The sequence below is a fragment of the Equus caballus genome, chromosome 24, assembly GCF_041296265.1.
Source record: "Equus caballus isolate H_3958 breed thoroughbred chromosome 24, TB-T2T, whole genome shotgun sequence".
NCBI lineage: Eukaryota > Metazoa > Chordata > Mammalia > Perissodactyla > Equidae > Equus > Equus caballus.
The window spans coordinates 48,259,668-48,285,239 of NC_091707.1; the positions used below are offsets into that span (position 1 = coordinate 48,259,668).

Here is a 25,572-nt window from a genome sequence, read left to right on the forward strand (position 1 = left end):
CAGCGGGAATTGGGTCTGGGGAGAGAGGCAGGATTGTGCCAAGGAGAAAGACGGCCAAACAAATAGGGTTCGCCAGGGGGTGCGGGTGGGGAGACAGGGTGGGACCTCAGAGTGCTGAGGGGGTGACCCTCACCCACAGCTGTGCGTTATCAAGCGGTGCTAGCAGCCTGTCGGGTCCCTCCACAAGCTTCTATGTGCTTGTCCCTCCGTCGACCCGGCTTCCTGGTTCTGCCTCCTCCGGGGGCCGGAGAGGCTCCTCCTTCTTCACATCCCAAGCCCAATTTGCCGAGGTCCAGTGGATCAGTCAGGGTTCTCTAGAGAAACAGAACCAGTAGGAGGTGCGTGCCTGTGTGCACATATACGCACACACCCTATATATGTGAGTATATATATCCATAAAGAGATTTATTTCAAGGAGTTAGTTCGTGATTATGGGGGCTGGAAAGTCTGAAATCTGTAGGGCAGGCTGGAAACTCTGGGGCAGGAGCTGATGCTGTGGTCTTGAGGCCGAATTTCTTCATCAGGAAACCCCCGTTTTTGCAGGTAAGGCCTTCAACGGATTGGATGAGGCCCACCCACATTATCAAGGGCAATCTCCTTTACTTAAAGTCAGCTGTTGGTGGATGTTAAGCTCATCTACAGAATACCTTCACAGCAACACCTCGATTTGTGTTTGCTTAAATAACTGGGTACTACAGCCTAGCCAAGTTGGCACATAAAATTAACCATCACATCCAGCATACAGCCTGGCCCTGACCTCAGGACCAGAGCGGGTCAGAGATAAAGGGTGGGGCCATTCCAGCCTTCCTCGTGGTCCCTTGCTGGTTCGTGGGGAGCCTGGACCACTTGCTCTTGGTGAATCGTCCACCCTCCCTTAGCTTTGAGTGTCCTTGGGGAGGACGCATTCCTGAGCCCACACACCGTGTTCCAGCGTCTGCCTTTCCCCAGGCGTTCTCTCGCCTTGATGAGCTGGAAGCTGTCTAGGACAAGGAAGTATCAAGCCTCCACGCTGGGGACAATGGAGGTCTTTCCTGGCGTGTCGACATGGGTTAATTTGAACTCACTTGGCTAATTGGTATTAGCTTTTACTCAAGGGCATTGAACTCCTAATGAGTGGAGTGGCTATGAAATTTATCATCCAAACTGGGACACTTTCGAGAGTGAAGGGGAGACTGTTAATCGTACTGGACAGCAGGTGCGAATCAGGACTGTCCTGGGTAAATCAGAGCATGTGGAAGACCTAATGCTCATCGCTGCCTGGTGTTTCTGAAGAGCTCGCTAACGCAGAGCTGTTCTCTGTGCCTGTGGTCCATGGAGCAAGGGTTCATCTAGTCAACAAATGTGAGCACTGTTGTGGGTTGAGTTGGGTCCCCCAAAAGATGTGTTGAAGTTCTAACCCCGCTATCTTGACTGTGACTTTATTTGGAAATAGGGTCTTTGCAGACGTGCTTAGTGAAGATGAGTCAACAGTGGAGTAGGGTGGGCCCTGAATCCGATGACTGGTGTCTTTGTGAGGAGGCCACGTGATGGTGGAGGCAGAGAGTGGAGTGATGTGGTCGGCAAGTCAAGGAATGCAAGCATTGCTGGCTGTCGCCAGAAGCTGGGAGAGAGGCGTGGGACAGATGCTCCCTGAGTCTCTGGAAGGAACCAGCCCTTCCTACACCTTGATTTCAGACTTGCAGCCTCCAGAACTGTGAGAGAATGAATTTCTGTGGTTTAAGCCCCCTCGTGTGTGGCGCTCTGTTACAGCAGCCCCAGGAAACGAACGCACGTGCCAGCCTCTGATGTGAGTGCCAGGGAGATGTCGACGAAAATAATCCATAACCAATCTATAAATGAAAATTTGGGTGAGTTTATTCTGAGCTTAAATCTTAGGATTATAACCCGGGAGAGTCTTTCCACAAAGGAACAGAGCACTCCAAAGAAGCGGGGGTACACAGGGTGGTTATATACCCTCAAAGAGGCTGTTTCACATATTGTTGAAATGTCCCTCCCACAATAGTCACAAGATTGCCCTGTCAGCACAGCGCTTGATGGACACAGCAGGCAGTGGGTCTGCTATCTCAGAGGGCACAGCAGGAGGCAAGTCTATTGTCTCGAGCTGGGTGGTCACAGGTGAGCGCAGCAATCAGTTTCTAGCCTAAGGAAAGATGCTTAATCCTTAAGGAGACACCAGCGGTGGGAGGGGGAGGGAAGTTGCACCTTTATCTCAAGGGCCTTTGCTCTTGCCATAGGGAATCTCTAAAGCAGATATACAATGCATGCTCAACGGCCTCAGTCAGGCCCTTTTGGAAAGACAAGGTCAGACGGAATTAGGCTTACACCAAATGGCTTCCTCATATACTCCAATATATCCTATTACTTGCCATTTTTATTTGTCAGAGACCTCAGCGATGCACAGCACAAACAGCCCATTCTTATGAGCGCTCAGCACAGGGGATTGTCCTGGGGACTTTGCTCAGACTGGGACTGTGTGATCTAGCCAGACAATGAATCATTGTTTCTGCAGGTTGATTAGACAACTCAAATTAACACATGGCCCAAGTTAAGTCTCGCGCCCGCTTCTGCTGGCTGAGAACACACAGGAAGAGTGTGGGGCCTGGCCCCCGAGGAAGGTGGGTTCTGTTCTTGACATCGATGATGGTGAGATGGCTCAGGCGACAGTGAGGTCTCGTTCCCCAGGATGCAGGGTGCCTATTGTGATGAACTCACCTGAGGAGGGGTCACGACAGGCGAGCCCCTGCCGCTTCCCAGGCTTCCAACCTCTGAGATAAGCTTGCCTTCAAGCAGCAGCGAGGGCCAGATCCAGCCCCGTCCCACAGTCTCCACCAGGGGAGGCACGGCGGTGGCTGACGTGTGCCATTTTCATGTGTGTGAAGCCAGGTGCTTGTTCCTCTTCCATCCGTGCCGTGAGGACGACAAGGAAACCAGTGGAGAGCTCTACAGTTTGTCAGTGGAAATAAATGTGGTCCCCTTTCCTACATTGTGGAAAGTTCGATGAATCTCTCCTTACTGACGTATAGCTTAAATATAATAAAAGGCAGATTTTTAAGTGCACAGTGTGAGTTTTGACAAATGGATTTGACCATGTAACTACGACCCCATCAAGACCTAGAACGTTGCCATAACCCCAGAAAGTGCCTCGTGCCTTTGTCTAATCAGCCACAGAGGTTCTGACTTCTGTCTCTGAGCTTCTTGTTGGCTGTGCTTGGGCGCCATCAATGGCGTCCGGCCGTTTGTCCTCTTTCGGGCTAGAGTCTTTCATGCACCATGTTTTTAAGCTTCAGTCTTCACTGAGAAATCATAGTAAATGGACTTAAACAAGTTTACTGTAAAAACAGCATAAACCACGGTGTAGAGCGTCCGGAAGGGGAGCAATGGAGGGGGATCGATTTAAGGTCCCTCTGCCTGCTACACCCACCGTCGTGGTTTGGGTGTGTTTCTTTCCAGTTCTTTTCATTTGTTTATTGGCTCATAGCTGTCAACTAACCAGAAGTGATCTTGTGTGTTGCTTTTCTCATTTATTAGATTTTTTCCATATCCAATGTCCTTAACCACCATTTTCGATCATACTCTATCTGAAATGTGCGACAAGGGCAGGGGCCTGGGCCTGTCTTGTTCACTGACGTAGTCCCAGTGTGTCGAGCGGTGCTGGACGTGGTAGGTGCCAGTACGTTTTCATGGAAGGACTGATGGAAGTTTGGCAAATACTTTAGCCATTTCCCTGTTACTAGGCGATGAGTGACTTGCAGTGTTTTACCGTTAGAGGTAATGACCATCTTCACGCTTGTGGCTTCTTGCCCCATATTTTGAATGGCACCCTTAGAACAAATGCCAAGTGATGAATTGTTGTGTCAAAGAGAAGAAACACCTTCTGGCTCTTCGCTTACAGTCAAGTGCTTGGCAGAGCTGAATGACCCGGGTTCAGTCTCCGCTCTGCCCCTTACTTACTGTGTGGCTTTGGGCAGATTACTTAACCTCTCTGTGCCCTAGTTTTCCTATGTGTAAAATGGGGCTAATGATACTATTTCACGGGCTCATTGTGAGGATTAAGTGAAATACTGTGTGTGAAGTACTTAGAGTGCTTGGCACGTGGTAAACTTGGTAATGTATTTTCTATTTATGTTTTGTACGTAAAACATGATATTATGCTAAAAAAAATGCACCTATTTTCCCAAAGAGACGTGGTTTATCTTCATAATGACTATCCTTTGGATGAACACAGTAGCGCTGTGTGGCGCCCGTTGGCGAGTGGCTCAGAGTTTGGTTGTGTTGTGAAGGAGTCTTGGTTACTAAGTCACATCAGAGATCGTGTGTGTGTTCTCTGTCGAATCTTCCAGCTGGATGCCATCTGGTAGGTGGGGGCAAGGCAAAGATGAACAAATTGTCCCTACGGCGCTCTGAGAGCACTCGACCTGGTGTGGGAGAAGGACGTACAGACGCGACTAACGGTGAGCAGTTGTGGAAATGCCATCCACGTGAGAGCGAGTCTCCGATTCCTCTCAGGGTTGACTGCAGCGAGGCCGGCGGCCACCCTCGCTGGGGTGTGGCAGAGACTTAGAGGCGGGCAGGGGCATGGGGAAAAGGGGCAGGCTCAGGTGTGCCTGGTGGGAGGTTGTTGGCACGGGAGCTGGGGGTGCGCTACCTAGAATCGGGACATTTCACGTCATTGCTTGGGGAGTGTATTTGTTTCCTAGGGCTGTGACAAATTACCACAAACTGAGTGACTTAAAACAGTGGATATGTGTTCTCCCAGAGATCTGGAGGACGGAAGTCTGAAATCAAGGTAACGGCCAGGTTGGCTCCTCCTGGAGGATCTGGGGAGAATCTGTTCCTTGCCTCTCTCCTGGCTTCTGGTGGCTGCGGCAATCTTCAGTGCTTCTTGGCTTGTAGCTGCATCACTCCAGTCTCTACATTTGTCATCACACGGTCGTCTTCTTATAAGGACACCAGTCATTGGATGTAGGGCCTACCCTAATCCAGTATGACCTCATCTTAACTAGTTATAATGACATCTGCAAAGACCTTATGGACTGAATTATGTCCCCTCAAATCCATGTGTTTGAAGCCCTAACTCCCAAAATGATGGTCTTTAGGGAGATAATTAAGGTTAAATGAGGTCGCGAAGGTGGGACCCTAATGCAATAAGACTGGTGTGCTGATAAGAGGAGGAGGAGATGCCGGGAGGCTGTGCACGCAGAGGCAAGGCTGTGTGAGGACACGGCCAGCAGGCAACCGTCTACAAGCCGGGAAGAAAGTCCTCACCGGACACCAGCCCTGCTGGCACCTTGATTTTGTGGCCGTCCAGCCTCCAAAACTGTGAGAAAATAAATGTCTGTTTTTTGAGCCACCCAATCTGTGGTATTTTGTCATGGCAGTGCGAGCTGACTAATACACCTTATTTTCCAATAAAGTCACATTCTAAGGGTCCTGGTGACATGAATTTGGGGGAACACTATTCAATCCATTACAGGGAGCACAGTTTTCTCTGGCTGGTCTTAAGTTGGAGGTGGGGACAAACAGTGGGGAAGCTGGCCCTCATTAACCAAGCCCTGACCTTTCTGGGCCATTCCTGTGGCTTTGGGCCTGTTGTGGCTGGGCCTCCTGGACCAGCTGCTGCAGAGGTCATGGGGCAGGGTTCTGTTGTCCTATGTGGTCTGGCCATCGTCTGCATGTTCAGGCTCTTATTCTGTTGCTAACTAGCTGTGATGCTGAATAAAGCACTTGACCCCTCTGGACTTCAGTGGTCTGCCTGTCCCTTAAAATGAGAGGTTTAAGTGGCTCTCAATGGGTGGGACAAGGATGTCCAGCATCAGGGCAGGGAGAGAGGTGGGGATGGTGAGGATGGCTTAGAAAATGTTGCCCGAGTGATCTTGATCGGCCTGTGCCCCCTCCTGGTGCAAAACAACTGGGCCACGTGGCATCTGGGAACTCTTCCAGCCATAAAATGCCACGGTGGTTGCTCCCGGAGAGAGCAATCTTTCTGCCGGATCTTCCAATCATATTTTTATTTTTCGTGGTGCTTAATCTCTTTTGGAATGTACTGGAAGAGAGAGAGGATTTTTAACTCCTTTTCATGCTGGCTAAGCCAATGATTTAATCTAATTATTTTTACTCCTGTTTGGGACATGAAGACGATGATATAAAACCTAGACATTCCAACTGTTGCCCATGAAAGGTATGAATTCTTAGCTAAGTTATTTTAAACCATGGAACTGGGGAAAATCACGATTTTTTGGCTTTTGGTTTCTGTCACTTGTGTGGTTTCTGAAACATGTAAGTGGAAATGATAGAAATTTGGAGCTATGTAAATTACTTCCCGGCCTTCCAGACTAGCTTTCATAGTTTCAGAATAGACGTCAGGCCTTCGAAGGTGGGGTTATTTTTAACCAGGGTAGAAAGCAAAGAGAATGACATGTTTTGAGGCAATTTTTTTCTTTTTGAAACATGCAATTCACAGTTTATTCCCTAAAGAGAAATCGGCTAATTGAAAGCTTGGAGAAAGATCAACATGGAACGCCAGCACGTCTCCGTCAAACACGTCCCCTCCGAGAAGGGTCACGCTTCAGCAGCCAGGCAGCAGCTTCGGAAGCCTGGAGCTGAGAAAGGAGGACCAGCCAGACTGGCTCCTGGATGACCTTCTCATTCTAGTGGCTCTAGGGTTGGTGTCAGAAGGGAAGTGGAGGCCAAGTACTCCTTCACTCAACATCTCGTGCCAGGACCTGGCAGCTCACAGGCTTGACCAGTGCAGCCGGTGCAGAGCAGGCGTGGCAGAGAAGGTGGCATCACGAGACTGGAGAAATTGTCAGGGCCAGGCTGTGAGGGGCCTTGAAGGCCTTGTCAGGGTTTGGGGCATTTATCCTAAGAGTAATTGAAAGCCATTGAAGAGGTCAGAACCATAAGTGCATGTGGAAAAGCTTGTCTGGTCGCCATGTGGAAAACAGAAAGGACACAGATTGAGAATGGACGTGGGGAGACGGGTTAGGAGGCTGGCACAGTGGTCCAGCGGTCCAGCGAGAGATGGTGCAGGGGGTGGAGATAAGAGGTGGATGGACTTGAGAGCTGTTTAGGAAGTAAGGTTGCCAGGACCCTGTGGACGATTGGCTGAGAGTGGGGGTAGAACGTATAGTTAGTGTTCAGTGCAGGGCGTGAAAGCCACTCTCAGTGTTTTAAACAGAAAGGAATTTAATTCCGGGAATTAGGGGTTTACAAAATTGCAAGAAGGCCTAAAGGAGCAGGATTGGAAATCGATTGATCCAATTCAAAACCATCTAATGTGGGAATAAGACAGTGGATGCTGTTGCCAGGAGCCTCTCAGCGCTGCGTGTCTGTAACCTTGGTCGCCAGAGGAAGAACATCTCTGCCTTTTTCTGCCCTCTAATCCTCCAGGTTGGCAGCACCTGCTTCTCATTCAGAACCCGCTGCGTGGTAGTCCAGGCGCCGTAGGACAGGAAGTAGGGCTGGTACGTGTGACCATGCAGGGCACAGCCTGCACATCTGTATCTGCTGTCTCTGATGGGAAGGTTCACGGAAGGAAGTTCAAATGGATGCTGAGTACCACTTGGCCTGTCCACCCATGGGATATGAGGGAGGAGGAGGTCATCAAGGATGGCGCCAGACCGCCATGGATGGTGGACCATTCCCTGGGGACAGGTTAAAGATGCTTATAGGATGGCCAAGGAGTGGTGTCCAGTTGGCAGCTGGGCATATTAGGTCTTGAGCTTGGAAAGATTGGGGTTTGGGAGAAGTCTACAAGGATTAGAAAGTCAAAACCAGGTCCCCCGGGGAGAGTGTGTACATGGAGAAGAGGGCTCAGGGCAAAGCCCCAAGAACCCCAGCCTTCAGGGTCCCACAGAGGAGGGCTCTAACGGAGACTGCACAGGGGAGAGTGTGGGGTCAAAGAAACGAAGCGAGAACTTCGCCAGAGGGTGGGATCACACAAACAACGTGGGTGAATCTCGTGCATTTTGCTAAGTGCAAGAAGTCAAACCAAAAAAACTGCATATTCTATGATTCGTTGATGTGACATTCTGAAAAGGCAATCTATAGGGAAAGCAAACACATCGTGATGGCCGGGGGTTGAGGTGCAGGGGAGGGTTTGACTGCAAAAAGGCAGCACACGGGAATTTGGGGGTGATGGAACTATTCTATCTCAGGGGTGTGGTGGTGGATGCACAACTCTATGCGTTTCTCAAAACCCATAAAAGTACATGCCACAAAGAATGGATTTTGCTAGGTGTGTGAGTGGGTGGATAGATAGATAATACGTACGTTCATTCATTCATTCATACGTACCGTACATACGTTCATTCATACATAAATAGGAAGTGGTTGGTTTTATTAAATGTCTCAAGGAGGTCAAGGAAGATGAGTGACAGGTTTCCCTGGATCCATGAAATAATAGACTAGACCTCTGTATGGGTAAGTCCTGGACCATAAGCGGAACTGACCTACAAGACACCATGAGCGTTCCTCCTTTCAGGAGCAAGACTCCTCGGCATGGCCCCTGGAGCTTCCAGCGGTACAGAGGCTGCTCCTTGGATAGGAGACCTTGCTCCTGAGATGTGCACCTGTTGTGAGTAAACTACTCAGATGAGAAGAGCCTGGTATTGGTTGGCCCCCAGCCAGGGTTCTTCTTTCTCCTGTGCCTAACCGTGATTGTGTGACTGCAGGCGGATGCTAGAGCTTCTCAGAGCTCCATGTCCTCATCAATAAAGGGGGAATAATGATCTTCTCAGGACGGACGGGGCAGATCAAAGGGCTTCAAACCTTGACGTGGGCCTGCTCTCTCTGTGGGCTCACTGCCCCACCCAGCACCCTCCCCCAAGTCAGTAACCCCTGGCTCGGTTCGGTGCTCACCATCACAGCAAGCTTCTCACTGTCTCCTGGTCATCTGTTTATTTGTCCGTCTCCCCCCACCAGCCCCTTAAGGGTGCACTCTGGGGGCTTGGCACCTAGCCTTGTGCCTGACTTGTGCTCTTTCAGGACCAATGTCATCCTGATGACCTCGCGCTGTCTGAATAACTTTGGCTTTCTCCTAAAGTCAGATCACCCTCCAAGATGAAGAGCCAAGATGAAGGCTTGAGTTCGCTCACGGATGCATCTGGATCTCATCTGTCCTTTCCCAGAGAATCCACCGCCTCCTGAGTGGGTGCTCAGTAAACACTTGCTGGACAAATTAATACATTTTGAGAACAAAGAGCCATGCTGGCAGGAGTGTGCAGCCTTGAAAAGGCCACACTAATTCAGGCTTTCTGAATTAAAATGGTGTTACCATGTAACTGTGTGTGTCAACAAAAAAGGTCAAGTGTGCCTAGGGGTCTCCTTTATAGGGTGATGGACAGCTCGGTAGCTGGTGCTGGGGAGGGGGCATTGCAGCTGCTTTTGTCCCCAGGGATCTTACGGTTTCCCCTCCGCTGTTCAGGAAGGGAACTGGCAGGAAAGAGGGCCTACCCTACCCCTCCTCCAGCACTGCCTGGCCCTGCACACCATGGAGGGTGAGCAGACTGGAGGGAGACAGACCCCTGGCGGGGGATGTGTCCAGAACCAAGAGTGATGGAGAAGCTGATTCTGAGCACCGAGGTCCAAAGGAAAGAATCCTAAAAGCAGGGTGGAGAGTAGCTGCTGGGTCATTGGCAGCTTTCCCTCCCCTCATCTCCTCCCCCCAAGGCCAGGATGTGGAGAAGGCTGGGTCATTCCTGGTTTCTCAGCTCGGCTCCACCTGCAGACACCTCTCTCCCCTCTCCCCACACCCTCCGTCCCCGGATTTCTGCAGCTTAAAAGCTTAAGCGTGACCTCGAAAGCCGAATGCGTGTGCCCTGTTGATTCCTCCCTCCTCCCTGGTGGGGATTCGAGGGCAGGCTTGGCTCCTCCCAGACACGCAAGCATCGTGCCCTTGACATGGCCTGGGGGCCTCCAATCCCAGCAAGCCCATGAGAGCAGTTTTTCTCAGAAAGCTGGGGTTGAACTGCATCAGCATTCAGATCCTCACGTGGCCAGTCGAATCTCACTCGCTCCTTGCCCCCTCGGCTGGTTTTGTCTCCTCTTTTGCTTTCACAAAGCAAGGTTCCTCCTCTGGAACAGTGGAGACAGAACTTGTGTCAAGGGAGATGTCTGTAAATTAACATCCTCAGAGTGACCGGCCGCTTGTCTGGGCTGAGTGCTGTGCGTGCATTGTCTGTATCACTTAATCCTTCAGCAACCTGATGGGCAGGTTCTGTTGTGATCCCCATTGATGGGTGAGACGTCACAGCCCCTGAGATGCTAAGCAACTTGCTGAGGTAGTGCAGGTAATAAATAATGGGCAGAGGCACCTCCTGAAACCTAAGGCTTCGGCATCGAAAGGCGGTGTCCGGAGCAGCTGCTTGGGCTGGCTGCAGGTTAGAGTTGTTGCTGTTGGTGACAAAGGTGGGAGGGACAGAGTTCCTGCTGTGCATGTTCCATGGTCTGTACCCCTGTAGGCCAGTTCCTAGAGGATTTGACTCTTGAAATGGGGAGTGGAGTGGTCCCAGCTACCCGTGCCACCTGGGGAGGTGAGGCGGTCATCTGCCAGCTTGCAGCCTTTAATATCCATACCGGGGAGTGCCACACACGGTAATGGTAACTATTTCACCTCCTTGCGTGGCAGCTTTTGTGATCCTGGCAATCTTGGGATTGCTACTGAAGAAACTGAGGGACAGAGAGGTTAAATGACTCTGCCAGGGTCCCCCAAGTTCGTGGGTAGTTGAGCCAGGACTCTGATCCGGGTCTTCCATCTCCTGTGCAGCGTGACTTCCACCCGTGTTAGAGGAAGCCCCTAACCCTAGATGAGGATCAGAGGGTCCCCCTGTGAGTCCTGGCTTATGTGGCTGCAAGCACTGAGTCTTATTTGAGCCTCATTTGAACCTCATCTGGAAAGCAGGGACATCGATGGCTGCAGTGCCTGCTTCATGGGTTCAGGACGTGTCCAGAAGACTTGGGTGGGCACAGAGGGCAATGGGGCATTAGCAGCTGGTAGCTCTGCTGCTTAAACTCTGTCTTTGCTGGCAAAATGAAGGCCGTGGATGGCATCTGCTCCCCTCCGCTGCCCGCCGACATACACGTGGGGTTGCAGAGCAAGGCACTGTGGCTGAACCAGCAGACGTCTGTTCCCAGCAAGGACAAAGCCATTTATAATCCACATCCCCTCCCTGCTGGAGGCAGGTATGTCCTTGTAGCGGAAAGGCAGCATTATTTTATTCTAATTTTCAATGAATTCCCAGGATTGAATAAATTACCGGCTCTCAAAACACTGGTTTGAAGAATCAGGAACTGCCTCGAATTTTCATGGCAGAAATGTCCATTGATCTGCGCTGAAAGATCCCAGACAGCTCTGTGCTCCTGGAACAAGATCCTGGCCGCAGGAATGCCGTCTCCCTCTCTCTAATTCTCCATCTCTGAGCCGACAAACCTTGAGGCAGATCCATGCCCTTGAACTGAGAGTAGCAATTTTATTAAAGAAGTTTGATTACGGGAAAAGGAAAAAGAAAGAGGGAAAGAATCTATATTTCGTTAAATGCTGCTTGTTTTTAAGTGGGAGCGTTTTCTGGGTGTCTGGGGAGCTGCTGTTTTCTGGTCTTGTTGGAAGAATCTGATGTTGAAAAACAGAAAAGTTTCCGTAGAAGGGAGAAACCACCACTCTCAGTTTGGGCCAAATTGTATTTACAGAGAAGGGATTTTTGTCCTGGAAACTTATTTAACTAGCATTGATTGAGTGCCCACTATGAACCAAGTATCATTGAAGGTGCTTAAAGCATTTGCAAGGATAATGAAAATGTTCTAATAGGTTGAGATGATACAGATGGTTATTTTTGTTAGTGTTCATCAGTGTTTCTTCAATTGATTGACACGGTCTGTTGAGAACCTACTGTGTACCAGGCCTGGCCGAGGCGCTGAGGATGCGTTACAGGGCAGGGTGGATCCCTGCCTTCCGGAAGCTTCTGGTCTAGCTGACAGGATGTGCAGAACTGACATTAACAACAAAGTACTTATCCGTTGGTTGTGTCAAATCAGGGAGAGAGAAGGCATTATTCCTCCATTACCCATGAACATTCTGGGCGTTGAGAGGCAGACCAGTTACTCAGACCTCTTGAGGGTGTCAGGGATCATACCTGAACCCCGAGTGCTTGATTCCCAATGCAGGGGGCTCTGCACGTCACGGGGCTGCCCACCCTCCAGGGTGATGAGAGCCCATAACAGGAGTGGTGGTGCCCGTCCTGGCAGGGGCATTCTTGGGGCCAAAGGAGGGCCTATGACATGGTGCTCAGTGACCCAAGATGCCGGTGGAAGCACACCTTGCACCTGATGGGCCTGATGGGTGCAGGGGATACTGGGACAAGGACCGACGCGCTCAGCCCTCATTCCCTCCCTTGCTCAGCCTTGGGTCCTCCTCCAAGATTTACCTCGAGCCTCACCTCCCATTGGTCATCCTCCCTGTGCCCTGCAGCTCTTCTGAAAGAGTGCTCACCTGGGAGCAGTTTTTCTGGTACCAGCACTGCCATCCCTGACCCTGCCGATGTCACTTGACCTCTTTGGGGTCTTGGCTTCCCCATCTGGAGTGACAGATCTATCATGGATGGGAAGAAAGCTTGAGAGAAGAGGTTCGTGGGCCGGGGATAAGCTGGAAGGACCTTGCAGGAGAGCGCCTGTCCCTGAGCTATGGGGGTGGGGGAGTGCGTGCCAGAAATGACTGCAGTGGGAGGGGACAAGGATACCTCTCTTCCTTTCATGGAGCCTGCTTCTCAATTCTGACCTGGCAGTGGTGCAGGAAGAATATTCCAGAATCTTGGGAGGGCTGATTTGAAGCTTACCACAAGTTTGAAATGCTTTAAAAGGAAGGCATGTTATTAAAATCCACCTCACCGTTTTACCAGTGAGGAAACTGAGGCACAAAGAGGTTAAGGAACGTGTCCCTGTCGACACAGCCTGGGATCAGAGCCAGGATCTGAGCCTGGCAGTGTGATGTGGAGCCTGCCCTCCTGAGCGGGGCTGACTGTCTCCAGCCTCAGCCTGACCGTTGGCAGGAATTGGGTCCGTAACAGGACCAAGTGTGTGTCGCAGCCACTGGGGAAGGTCTCTGCCGGGAATGTGATCAGAATCCTTTGACAAAGCACAGAACCATCCCCTGATTTTCCTCTTTAGGGTCTTTTGACTTTTTTGTGCTTCTTTTTGCTAACAGTTTTATTGAGATATAGCTCACATGCTGTACAACTCACCCATTCAGTGGCTCTGAGTGTATTCAGAATGGTGCAAGCGTCCCCCGAAACAACTTTAGAACATTTCCATTACCCCAGAAAGAAACCTTGCACCCCTTAGCTGTCATCCCCCATCCCTCTGTACCCCCAGCCCTGGGCAGCCACTAACCTGCCTCTGTCTCCATAGATTTGTCTCTGCTGAACGTTTTCTATTAATGGGATCATGCAATATGTAACTGGCATCTTCTCACTTAGCAGAATGTTTTCAAGGTCCCCCCACGTTGTAACATGTATCAGCACTTCGTTTCTTTTTATTGTCAAATGATATTCAATTGTATGGATATATCACATTTTATTTATTCATTCGTCAGTTGGTGGATGTTGGGGTTGTTTCCACATTTTAGCTTTTATGGATAATACTGCCATGAACGTTCATGTGCAAGTTGTGTGTGGACATACGTGTTCATTTCTCTTGGGTAGATCCTTGGGAGTAGAATCGCTGGGTCATATGGTGAGTCTGTGTTTAACCTTTCAAGGAACCGCCAGACTGTTTTCCAAAGTGGCTGCACTATTTTACGTTCCCGCCAGCAGTGTATGAAGTTTCCAGTATCTCCTCATCCTTGTCAACACTTACTATTATCTGTCTTTTGATTATAGCCATCCTAGTGGATGCAAGGTGTTTCATACTTTTTTTTCATTGCAAGGGATATGTAAAACATGATCAACTGGAAGGTGCTAGAATATCTGTGGATAGTTCAGTATCCAGCAATGTCCTCCTCGGAGTGCAAGTCTGCCCTGGACCGAGGAGAAGTAGCTGGCCCCCTCCCTGGGCACTTGAGAGCGGGGTGGGCTCTGCAGTCCTGTGGTGGCACCCAGGCCTGAGCTGAGGCTCGCCAGGGGGCCCGCTGATAACTGACACTCTGTGTGTCCTCTTGTCTTCCAGCCATTCACGAGTTCCCCACAGACCTGTTCTCCAACAGGGAGCGACAGCACGGAGCCGTCCTGCTGCACATTCTTGGGGTAAGTGGCCCTCGCGGGGTGGGACGGTCGCATACGCCAGGCCGGTGAAGCCTGTCTGCAGAGCTCGGCGCAGCCAGAGCGTCTTGGAGGTCTCGTCCGGTCCTCATAGGAGCCCCGTGGGGGGCAGATACTGGACCCATTTCACCCACAAAGAAATGGAGTCTTTAGGGTGTTAGGTGACTTGCTCATTGTCACACAGCAGGTGGCCCCAGAGCCAAGACAGGAATTCCAGTCTTCTTGTGCCTCATTTTCTGCTTTTATAAAACGGGGAATGACAGCACCTCTCAGATGTACAAATATGCGTGTGTGTGGATGAAGGGCATCAGACACTGCAGGACGCAGAGTGAGTGTTCTGTGCGCGCTTGCTATGATTCCCATCGTGCCCCCAGATGTTACCACCCTGACATAACTATAGTTTAGAACTTGGGTGCACTTCTTTTTTTTTTTTTTTTTTTTGAGGAAGATTTGCCCTGAGCTAACATCTAACATCTGTACTAGTCATCCTCTATTTTGTACGTGGGACGCCACCACAGCATGGCCTGATGGGTGGTGTAGGTCCATGCCTGGGATCTGAACCTGTAAACCCAAGCTGCTGAAGCAGAATGCACTGGAGTTAACCCCCATGGCTTGGGGCCGGCCCCTCAAACTTGGGTGCATTTCTTCTCAAACTTCCCTCTATGTTTATATGAGCTTAGATGACAATTGGTAGAGTTCAAATAGCAATTCAAAAAAGAATAGTGGCTTGAAGCCTAAATTATAGGTACAAGTCACCCTTCTCTGACAGGAGTAGGCAAACTACGGCCCTTGCCCTTGCCCGTGTTTGTAAATAAAGCTTTATTGAACACAGCCATTCCTATTCATTTCTATCCAGGCATACCTCGTTTTATTGCATTTTGCTTTTTACACTTCACAGATATTACATTCTTTTACAAGACCCTCCAACCAGCAAAAAGATTAAGACTTACTAAAGGCTGAGAGGATGGGGAGCATGTTTTAGCAATAAAGTATTTTTAATTAAGGTATGTGCATTGTCTTTTTAGACACAATGCTATTGCACACTTCATAGACTACAGTATAGTGTAACCATAACTTTTATATGCGCCAAGACACCAAAAACTTCACGTGACTCGCTTTATTGCGGTGGTCTGGAACTGAGCCCGCGACATCTCGGCGGTGTGCCTGTGCTCTCCCTGGCTGCTTCGCGATTCAGCGGCAGGACTGAGAAGGTGTGACGGAGACGGCCTGGTTCACAAAGCCAACAATATTTACCGTCTGTCCCTTTGCAGAAGAAGTGTGCTGACACTGTTGAATGGCGTGGGCAATGAAGGCGGGCACGGTTTGCCCTTCCACGTTGGATCAACCACGGCAAATTTTCCTCCTGATTACGATCCCCAGCACCCACCACCATCTGCTCATATGTGTAAACCCAACCAACTATTAGTCTTTGCAAGAGATAATTAAGAAAGCGAAAGCTGGGATTCGCACATGGAGAGTGGCCACTGGGGAATTGTGAATGAGTGAGGTTTTAATTAACAGGATAAACCATTAATGAAAACGAAGGTTAGAATGGAGGTTGTAGGCAGATTTTGAATGACAGGCCCGTATATTGCTTCTGTAATGGAGTTAGTACCTTCCTGTTTCTCTGGCTTTCCCACACCCTCCCCTTTCCCTAAGGGCTTGGTGAATTAGTTCCATCGTTCTGTCTTCCTGCTCCATGAAAGTCTTGGTGTTGCTGAGACAAAACCTTTTTTCCTGAGCCTGAGGGCACCTCAGTATTCAGCAGGAACCCTTCAGAGCAGGTTACCAAGCTGTGGCTGGAGGGCCCATCCGGCCCGCCTCCTGTTTTTGTAAATAAAGTTTTATTGGAACACAGCCACGCCCATTCGTGGCTGCCCTTCCACGGCAGCAGTGATCCTGACGGACTGTGTGGCCGTCAAAGCCTGAAACACTTACCACCTGACTCTTTAAAACAGTTCGCTGACCCTTCATCAGAGCAAGAAGCGGCTGGAGCTCCCCAGCCAGCGTTTGTCTGCCACCTCTCAGGGCTCCCGGCCACGTGATGGAAACAGTGGCACCAGCCTGGTCCCCTTGCTCTCCAGGGCCTCTGAGGCATCTTCCGCCTCCTGGGGGGGCCCTCTGCCTGGGAGATGAGCTTGGCCACAACTGATGGAGCTTCTGCTTTATTTACTCACAATTAATTACGAGGTTGCTGGAGTATCCCACTGTTTTGGATGAAGCAGCCCAGCCTTTCTCTCTTTTGCAAACAGGGCATTCATATCATTTTGTCTTTCAAGAAAGAAATGGCTTCCCCCCAGCGCTGAGCACAAAATCCCATTGCCTTTCCATGGGTCCTCATCCTTGTGTCTCCCTCCAACCTCATGCTCTCCGTTTTCCATCTCACTCTCACTCTGCTCTACCTGCCCTGGGGACCTGGCTGTTCCTCAAATGCACCAAGCTCGCTCCTACCTCAGGACCTTTGCACTTGCTGTTTCCTGGCACTTTTGCCTATTTGTTTATTTGCGCCCCACTGAGGTCACTTCAAGAGGCAGAGGCTTTTCCTGGCATTCTCTCCTTACTAGCACCTGGCACACAGGATGAGCTCAGTAAAGCCCTGGTGGTAGACAGGGCAGGGAGGGGTTCTGTGTATAAAATCATTTTAAAACTACTGATCTCGTCTTATTCTTTCATTAAACAGATGAAGAAACTGAGACCCAGAGATATGACTTGCCCAAAGTCACATGGCACCTAAGTCCCGGGATCAGCCTTAGAATCTGGACTCTGTTCCGTGAACCTCCCAATGCCAGTGGCTTACGTGTTTTAACCTGTGTCCACATCAAGTAGCATCCCAGGAAATGCTGGCTCTCAAGTTGCCATTTGTTTTGGTGGGAGCGGTGGGGGGAGTTAGATAACAGGGAAATGGTGCCATCACTAAAAATGGAGAAGATCAGGATGATGACTATTTTAAAGTCTTAGAATGGTGATTCTAAGTGCTTTCCTTCCTGGCCTTTAAGGTCAGATCCTGCCTTTCGAGGGCACAGTCTGGTGCTGGCAGAGCTGCTGCTTTAAGAAAGGAAGGAGCACGGTGCCATGGGCCTGAGGTTTAGTCCCCTTTGCTGCTCAGCAAGTTATTTTCCCCCTCTGGGCCTCTGTCTCCCCATCTGTCAGTGAGGGGACTGAGAGAGCAAATCTCTGTGGTGCTGGAATTTTCCTCCGCCCCGGCGGGCTGGTTTGGGGCATGGTGGATGCCGACCGCGCCTCCTCAGCAGCAGCTGACGCGTGGTGTCTCCGTGTTTCCTCTGCAGGCTCTGTACATGTTCTATGCCTTGGCCATCGTGTGTGACGACTTCTTTGTTCCATCTCTAGAGAAGATCTGTGAGGTACGTGGGAGGGACCTGGGACCCCCTGCGAAGCCTGGGAGGGGGCTGGGGGTGATGGAGGACACGTTGCATGTCAGGGTCAGGCCGAGAAGGACTGGAGTGGGGAACACTCTGGCGGTGAAGGTTGTCAGGACAAGAGTAGTGTCGCCACGGCGAACCCTCAGCCTGAAACCCCCAGATTGGAGTTGGCGGGTGGTGTCCCCGACACGAGTTTGGCAGAAGAAAATGCGACCAGTGTGCCATCCTTACCCAGAACCTCCTGCTCCGCCGGAGGCCATCGGTCATTAAGCCACCCACGGTTCGTTCAGGAGCATTTGTCATAACCAGCTGCAGTTGGCAGGTACCAGGTGGGACCTGTGTCCCTAGGGAGAGGATGCCTCTTGTCCCAATCTTCGCAGACTAACGTTTTCTCCTTTTAATTCCTTTGTTGATCTGTGTGTGTGAGGAAAATTGGCCCTGAGCTAACATCTGTGCCCACCTTCCTCTACTTTTTATATGTGAGACGCTGCCACAGCATGGCTTGGTGAGTGGTGCATAGGTCCATGCCCAGGATCCAGACCTGCAAACCCGGGGCTGCCGAAGTGGAACGTGTGAACTTAACCACTATGCTACCAAGCTGGCCCCCTTTGTTAATTTTTCACTTTCTTTTCGTCTTTCTCCCCGTATACAAGACCCCCGTCTGTCTCTCTACTCTGCCTTACTCTTGGCTTCTGGCCGAGGAAGGAAAATATCCTCTGTCTTCGGCACCTGCTGCGTGCACCCTGGTCCGGGCTTTGCCACGCGTAACCCTGTGAAACCTCTCAGCTGTCAGAGGCCATATTGTTGTGACAGTTGCAGCTGGGGACATGGACTGTCAGGGGCAGGCTGTTACTCTACCCCACTGCTCAGCACAGGACAGGGACAGGCTGCGTTTGACCTGGGTCCCCTAGACAGTGAGGGACCTGGCAGAAGTGCGCAAAGGGACCTCCCCTCCTCCCGACCCTCCCCCCCCACTCAGATGGAGCCACGTGCTCACCTCGATCTGTGAGAGAATCAAGCCCGAGAAAGAGCGTAAGGAAACGACCACTGGGGATGTCAGGACAGGAGGCTCAGCCTCAGGATGGAGTCCTGGCGTGGCGTGCTGAGGGTGCAGTGGTCCCTGCAAGTGGCCTGTCGCTTCTTGGAAGGAGGCCCTCAGGAAAACACAGTCAGCTGGTCTCACAGAACATGCACCCCGGGCATTCACTAATGTGAGAGTGTGGGGGCCCACAGCAGCAGGGTTGGGCCCCCTGCCCCTCTGGGGTTGACAGGAGCCCGTGGAAGATGGGTAACTGGTGACACAGGACTGTGTACTATAGAGGTGCCCCGTGAGGTTATCTGTCCCCTTAAGGACACAGAAGTAAGTGAGGGTGATGGTCTTGGCCCTGGAAGGGGCTCAGTGAGAGCCATCAGAGGACTAAGGGGCTGAAAAAAGGGAGGGAGCATCTCTGTTGGAGAGAAGCCCTGGAAGGGTTCATGGAGGAGGTGGCATTTGGTCCAGGCTTTGGCAGTGGGAAGGATGTCTGCATGCAGAGAGGGAGGAGAGGGGAAGAGGAGGGAATGGCCCAGGCAAAGGCAGGGAGGAGGCAGGACAGGACGTAGCATGGTTTGGATTCTGCTGGAAGCTATTGGAGATGCTCTGATGGCAGAACCTCTTCTGTGGAACCTTCCCCTTTGACCGGGTTAAGGTGGCCGGACTTGGACCCTGGAGGTCAGTGCTGTACCCCTGCCTCCGCTTCTGTCAAGCCCAGAGCTCTGACCCCTCTGAGGACCCCTTTGGCAGCAAGCTCAGCAGGGAGGTTGTGCTGGCCCGGGGGTTCCTCCGTGGCTCCAGAGCCCGGGGCTGCTCAGGGGTACTTTCGGAGGTGGGAGATGGGGCAACCGAGCCCTGCCCTGAGCCAGCCTGCCCAGAGGCCTCCAGAGAACCGCAGGGAGGCGCCTTTAAGTGGATGACGGGCAGCCCCAGCATCTCGTGGTTTCTCCAAGCGTCGGAGGAGAATGAAGAGGAATTGACAGACGGGGAGCAGGGGATTCTGGGCTGAGGGCCCGACGGGGTGGCAGGGGGCACGTGCTCAGGGTGCAGGGAGGAGAGGCTGCCGGCCACAGGCTTGGCCCCGGCTACAGCGCTGCTCCCTGTGCTCTCCCTGGCTGCCGGAGTGACCAGTTAGCATGTCTGCTGCCCCCATGTCACAGCCTGTGGTCACTTCTGTTTCAGAAACTCCACCTGAGTGAGGACGTGGCCGGCGCCACCTTCATGGCTGCAGGAAGCTCGACACCCGAGCTCTTCGCCTCTGTTATTGGTGAGAAACCCCCCGGCTGGATTCACAGGGTCTCGAAAGAGCCTCAGTCTGGGGCCCTGACCAATGGGGGCATTTGTCAGCTCTGAGCCTCAGTTTTCTCATCTATAAAACGGGAGAGTTGGAGAGACAGAAAGTAGACGAGTGGCTCCCTGGGGCGTGGGGAGGAGGGGGTGCTGGTGGGTCCCAGGTTTCTTTTCAGGGTGATGAAAAGGTTCTAAAAGTAGATTGTGGTGATGGTCGCACGATTCTGTGACTAAGAACACTGAGTTGTATACTTTAAATGGGTGGATTTTGTGGCGTGTGAAGTGTATCTCAATAAAGCTGTCCATAAAAATGGGAGGACTGGGTAGCCGGGCCCCAAGGGCATGTCCACTCTCTGGTTTTGCCATTCTCATCAGCATCATGGGCGTTCTGTCTGATGGAGGAATGACTCCCCTTGGTTCGTGGGAGGGGGGCCAGGCCTCACAGCCAGCCTGGGTCTGGGGGGGCAGGCGGGGGCCCTGCAGACGAGGATTGGTGCCCTTCCCTACCCAGGTGTGTTCATCACCCACGGAGACGTGGGGGTGGGGACCATCGTGGGCTCTGCCGTGTTCAACATCCTGTGTATCATCGGAGTGTGTGGATTGTTCGCCGGGCAGGTCAGTGGTTTCTCTCCCTGGCCTGACTGACGAGTGCCCTTTAGTGGTGGGATGAGCCCTGGTGAAGTGACGTGAGGGGCAGGAGGGGGAGACCCAAGGCCCAGCCTCAGCTGAGCCCCTGACTCCCTGTGGCTTTGAGCGACCCGATTTCCCCCTCTGAGCCGGTTTCCCCGTGTGTCCCAGCGGCGTGTGACATTCCTCCCCCTCCTGCAGTCAGTGGTCTGAGGGCAGGAAGAGCGTCGGCTCGTGGCCAGTCCGGGGGTGAGCACTCACTCGACAACAGTCCATATTTAAGGGGCGCCTCCTGAGCCAGACTCTGGAAATATCTTGGACCTGCCTTTGGCCTCCCCGGCAGGGAGCGTGAAGCTGGCTTGTTGTCGAAACCCCATCATCACCCTCCTGGTCCTCAGGGCCACGGGGGGACATTAGACTTGACTCAGAGAGTCGGGCTCGTGGGTGGGCCTGCCCTGCCGCGGGAGGTGGAGGTGAGCAGTTACCGCCAGAAGTTTCCAGCATCGAGGGGGAGAGCGAGGGCCTCTGGGCTCCGCCTCAACGCGGGGCTTCTGCTGCGAAACATGATGTTGTCCCCTTGGAGGAGTGGGGGCAGCCTCACCATCACTTACGAACACAACGAGGCTTCGTTCTGTTCCCCAAATGTAATGAAGAGCACGGGCGGCCGTTAGCAGCCAGGCGAGATTTGTTGCTGGTGGCACAGTTAGGAGGAGCTCCGTGGGTGTGTCTCTGCACCCCTGGGGTGTGGGGGTGGTGGGGAAGCCCCTCACCCCCTCCCCACTCTCGTGCCCCCAGCCCACAGCAGCTGACGGCCCTTTGCCCGGCAGGTGGTCCGTCTGACGTGGTGGGCCGTGTGCCGAGACTCCGTGTTCTACACCCTCTCTGTCGTCGTGCTCATTGCCGTGAGTTGCCCTCCTGCCCACCTCTGTCCCTGGCGCTTTAACCAGAGGACCCAGCACCCCGACTGGGGGGTGTGCAGACCACTCATTGCAGTCACGTTGACCGATCCCCCTGCCACTGTGCCTGCCTCTCCCGAAAACCTCACACCTCACAGCTTCGTTATGGAGCGAGTCCAGGGCCCACTTGAATTCAGAAAGGCCTTGAAAAACCCAGGACACGTGTTGCAGGGTCTGTGCAACTAAGCTCGAGCACTTTGCTCATCAGAGGCCCTTCATACCCTCACTTTGAGCCCTTTTACTAAGAAGCAGAGTTTCTGGTTTCACAGCTTGCTGCACAGCAGAAAAAACAGAGGCCAGCACGGGGGCAGAGAGAGAAAAGGCAGGGGAGCCAGAACAGAGATCCCTGGGGCCTGTGAGTGTGTGGGGCAGCCCTGTGGCCCCTCCATGGGCTGGGGTGACATCACGGCATGTGACAGTGGCACAAGAGTGAAGCACACGACACAGCTACTGCCAAGGAATGCATCATCCACAGATTTCAGACAAAAATGAGCTTTGAAGTGGTGGCACAAGGCCAGGTCATATTTGATGAAGGCGTGCCCAGATTTTAGGGTATGGAATGTGCCCTAGAGTGACAGTTCTTAACCTTACAAGATCTAGCACCCACTGTTTATGACAATCATGTCCCTTGTATTAGTTATCTATTGCTGTGTAACAAATTTCCCCAAAACTCAACAGCTTAAAACATTTATTGCTCCCATTTCTATGGATCCAGTGTGGGAGTGGCCTGGCTGAGTCCCGGGGCTCAGGGTCTCTCACGGATGTATAGTCATCTCAAGGCTCCCCTGGACAAGGATCTGCTTTCAGGATCCCTCGGGTGGCAGTTGGCAGGCCTCAGGGCCTTCCTCGCTGGCTGTGCCATAGTGCACCTTGCAACACGGCACCTGGCTCCCCTCGGAGTGAGGGTGAGAAAGAGCCGAGATGGAAGCCACAGTCTTTTTGTAACCCAACCTCAGAAGTGACAGCCCATCAATTTTGCCATCTTCTCTTTGTTAGGAGCTAGTCCCTAGGTCCAGGCCATGCTCAAGGGGAGCATGAAGTCAGGCAGGGAGATCAGTGGGGCCATCTGAGAGGCTGCCTACCACCCCCTAAAAATGAAAGTTGTAGATAAAATAATTTACCTATACACAATTTCAAAAAACATGTTTAACACCAAACTATACTATAAAAGACAAATAAAAGTGATTTATAATAAAAGAGTGCATCTTTCAGTGTGTCAATGTTTTGGCATGAAGATGCTAGAACACCTGATGATGTAATCTCTTGCCCTCAAACAGAAAATCTCCGGGCCCAGCAACCACCAGCGCAGACCCAGGCCCGTGTTCTGGGCCGGCGTCTCAGGCCCCAGGAGTGGTGCCGACACTGATGACGTGATTTTCCAAAATTATGGATGACTCCTGATAAAATCTTAAATAGAGCTGAGCATAGTCATCCTTCTATTTGTATGACAGTGACCTCCTAGAAAATTAAGATTTATTAAAACCATGTAAAAATATGTTGATTTGTACTATAGAGTTAAATTCTAGCTTAGGGGTTTTTTTTCCACTTGCCTGAATTTTTAGCAGGACATTTAAGACGTGTCACATATGGAAAAACTCCCCCGATCGAACCTTTTCACATGTTCCAAGCTGGCTAGCACCCCTGACCTTCACTGCCTCTAAATGCCAGGAGCCCTCCATTGGATTGTAAAAATATCCCCATAAAGCAGGGCGAGGGGGGCGGCTAGCACTGGGCTCCCCTCTGTTGAGGGCCACTTCTCAGAGCCTTCGGTCTGTGGAGCCTCGCAGAGATGTCCAACCAGGCTGATCCTCCTAGAAGTAGGTTCCCGAAGCAATTCCTATGTGTGCTGCCCACTGTGAACAAGGAGAAGGGGTGCCATGGGTCCAACTCCAGACAACGGCCCGCTGGCCTCTCCTGGCATCCCCTGTAGGAACCTTTGTGTCTCCGAGAATCAGATTGGTGGACACAGCCTGTCCACACTGGACCTGGCTGGGGCGGTCACAAGACTCCACCCCTGGACCACAGAAGCATCATCTATCCGTGTCTGTGTTGAAGATGCTGGGTGTGGTTTTTGGCAATATGAGTGCCCCCTTAGGAAGCGTGGACTCCCCTCCCTCACCCCGAGTCTCCCTTCAAATGGTTTAAGTCGGACCTTAGCCCTCAGAATTCCCAAAGGGGTTACTCTTTATTTTTAAGAAAATGACTCCCCTCCTCTCCTATCCAGGCCCCATAGATAGATAAATAGGTACATACATACATCTATACATAGATGCTTTTTTAGTTTTTAGGATTTTTTATTTTAGCAACTCTATTCCGTTAGCGAGGGCCGGTCCTCAGCAGCCACGTGGGCCATAATGAAGCATAGGCCGTTTCTCTTGTGCAGCCCACACGGCCACATATCGCAGCATCTGCTGTCCTAGGTTTCAACTAGAGAAAGGTCACCTTCTGCAGCTGAGAAACCCTGAGATGGAGAAGGAGCGTAGCTTCCTATAAGACACGTTAACAAGCCAGTGTGAGCTGGCTCTGTGTTTGTTCTCTTGGAATAAATATGTCCCCCCACCCTTTGTCTCTTTTGCCTTCCAGTTCATATATGATGAAGAAATTGTGTGGTAAGTTTTGAACATTTGTTTTCGCTCCTTTGTTGTTAGTATCCTTGTTTGTTGGGTTCGTTGGGTCTTTCTAAAAATTATTTTTGCAAACATAAAGCTTACGAACTTGTGAAAGTAAAAAGGCTGTCATTCTAAGCAATCACGCCTTTATTTATCCTTTCAAAGTGACAGAAATTGTTTTCTTTAATAGTTCCACCTGCCGGATATCGAGATACATTATAGAGCTAAAATAATGAAAACGGTATGGCGTTTTTGCACAGAGATAAGCATAGGCCAGTATGGAGCCGAGAACCCAGCAATGGGCTCACATCTGGGCTGGAGGATCTGACAGGTGTCAAGACAAGGCAGTGAGCTAGGGAGGGGTCTCAGATGCCGCTGGGACACCTGGGAATCCATGCGGAACAAACCAGCATCAGATCCCTTCCTCACACCCTCCACAAGAATAAATTCCAGATGAATTAAAGATCTCACTGTAAAAAGCAAAATTACAACAATTCAGAATAAAATATAGGGCCTCATCTTCATGACATGAGATAGGAAGTGATAGATAAAGCACAGACTTGAAAGATGAGCTTGGGCTTCCCACTCTGTCGGGCGTGAATGCATCTTATATTCGTAAGCCATGAGAACGTTCTCCTCGTGACAGTGGTGCAGAATCTGCCCCTCGTATGTGATTATCTGTGGGAATATTCTGTTCAGGTGGCCTGACATGAGCGGCTGCGTGCTCTGGGCCTGGAGAAACCCGGTGCTGGGCCCCGAACCCCCTGTGTGAGTCGGACATCTGTCCACTCCTGGGTCTCATCCTCCTCAGCTGTAGGGGAGTTGGGGCTTGGGGGGGGGGGGGGGTCAGATCGTCTACAAGTCCCTTGGCGGCTCTGCTGGTCTCTGGGCTGTGCCAGCGGAGGGAGAGCCTTCAAAATGCCCGTAGCCTGTGCTGGGCACTTAGTGGCCCTTAGTACACATTTGGCAGGTGCCAGAACAAGCTGGGTGGCTCCTCAGAGGCTTGTGGTCTAAGCCTATGGGTGGCGTTGGGTGCTGCCTCTGCCCGACAGTGGTAAGAGTGGACCCCAGAAGACCCACCTGGGCCCAGCGTTCAGCCGGGAGGCCCCGTGCCTGGCCCTTCCCTGTAGGCAGTTCTTGGGGTCCTTTCCCACCTGCACCCACGGCTCCTCTGGTCCCTGGCCAGAATCTTGGTGACCACAGGGCCTCATAGACTCAAGTCTGCGTGACTCCAGGCCGCTCCCCTCCCCCAGTCCTTGGATGTGGTGGCCCTGGTCCCTCCCTTTTCTAGGCAGCTGGGGGATCTACTCCTGCATCCTCCAGCCCCCCGTAGTTGAGAAGACCCCCCCCCCCAGCCTCGCTCTGTGTCCCCAAGAGGGCTTCAGACTGCCAGCCAGCCAGGGGCTGGAGCCGCTCACCCGCATCCTGGGA

At 51.7% G+C, this 25,572-nt stretch overlaps 1 protein-coding gene across 3 annotated transcripts in view; it reads left to right on the forward strand.

Moving 5' to 3' along the window:
• The window catches only part of SLC24A4 (solute carrier family 24 member 4), a 157,365-nt gene that overhangs the window by 79,501 nt on the left and 52,292 nt on the right, over positions 1-25,572 (forward strand). For all 3 annotated transcript variants that reach the window (XM_023628297.2, XM_023628296.2, XM_070249783.1), the window contains 6 exons: positions 14,155-14,231; positions 17,534-17,608; positions 19,842-19,926; positions 20,461-20,564; positions 21,404-21,478; positions 24,116-24,141. In XM_023628297.2, the coding sequence (XP_023484065.2) occupies positions 14,155-14,231; positions 17,534-17,608; positions 19,842-19,926; positions 20,461-20,564; positions 21,404-21,478; positions 24,116-24,141 (442 nt within the window). The remainder of the gene's footprint in view (positions 1-14,154; positions 14,232-17,533; positions 17,609-19,841; positions 19,927-20,460; positions 20,565-21,403; positions 21,479-24,115; positions 24,142-25,572) is intronic.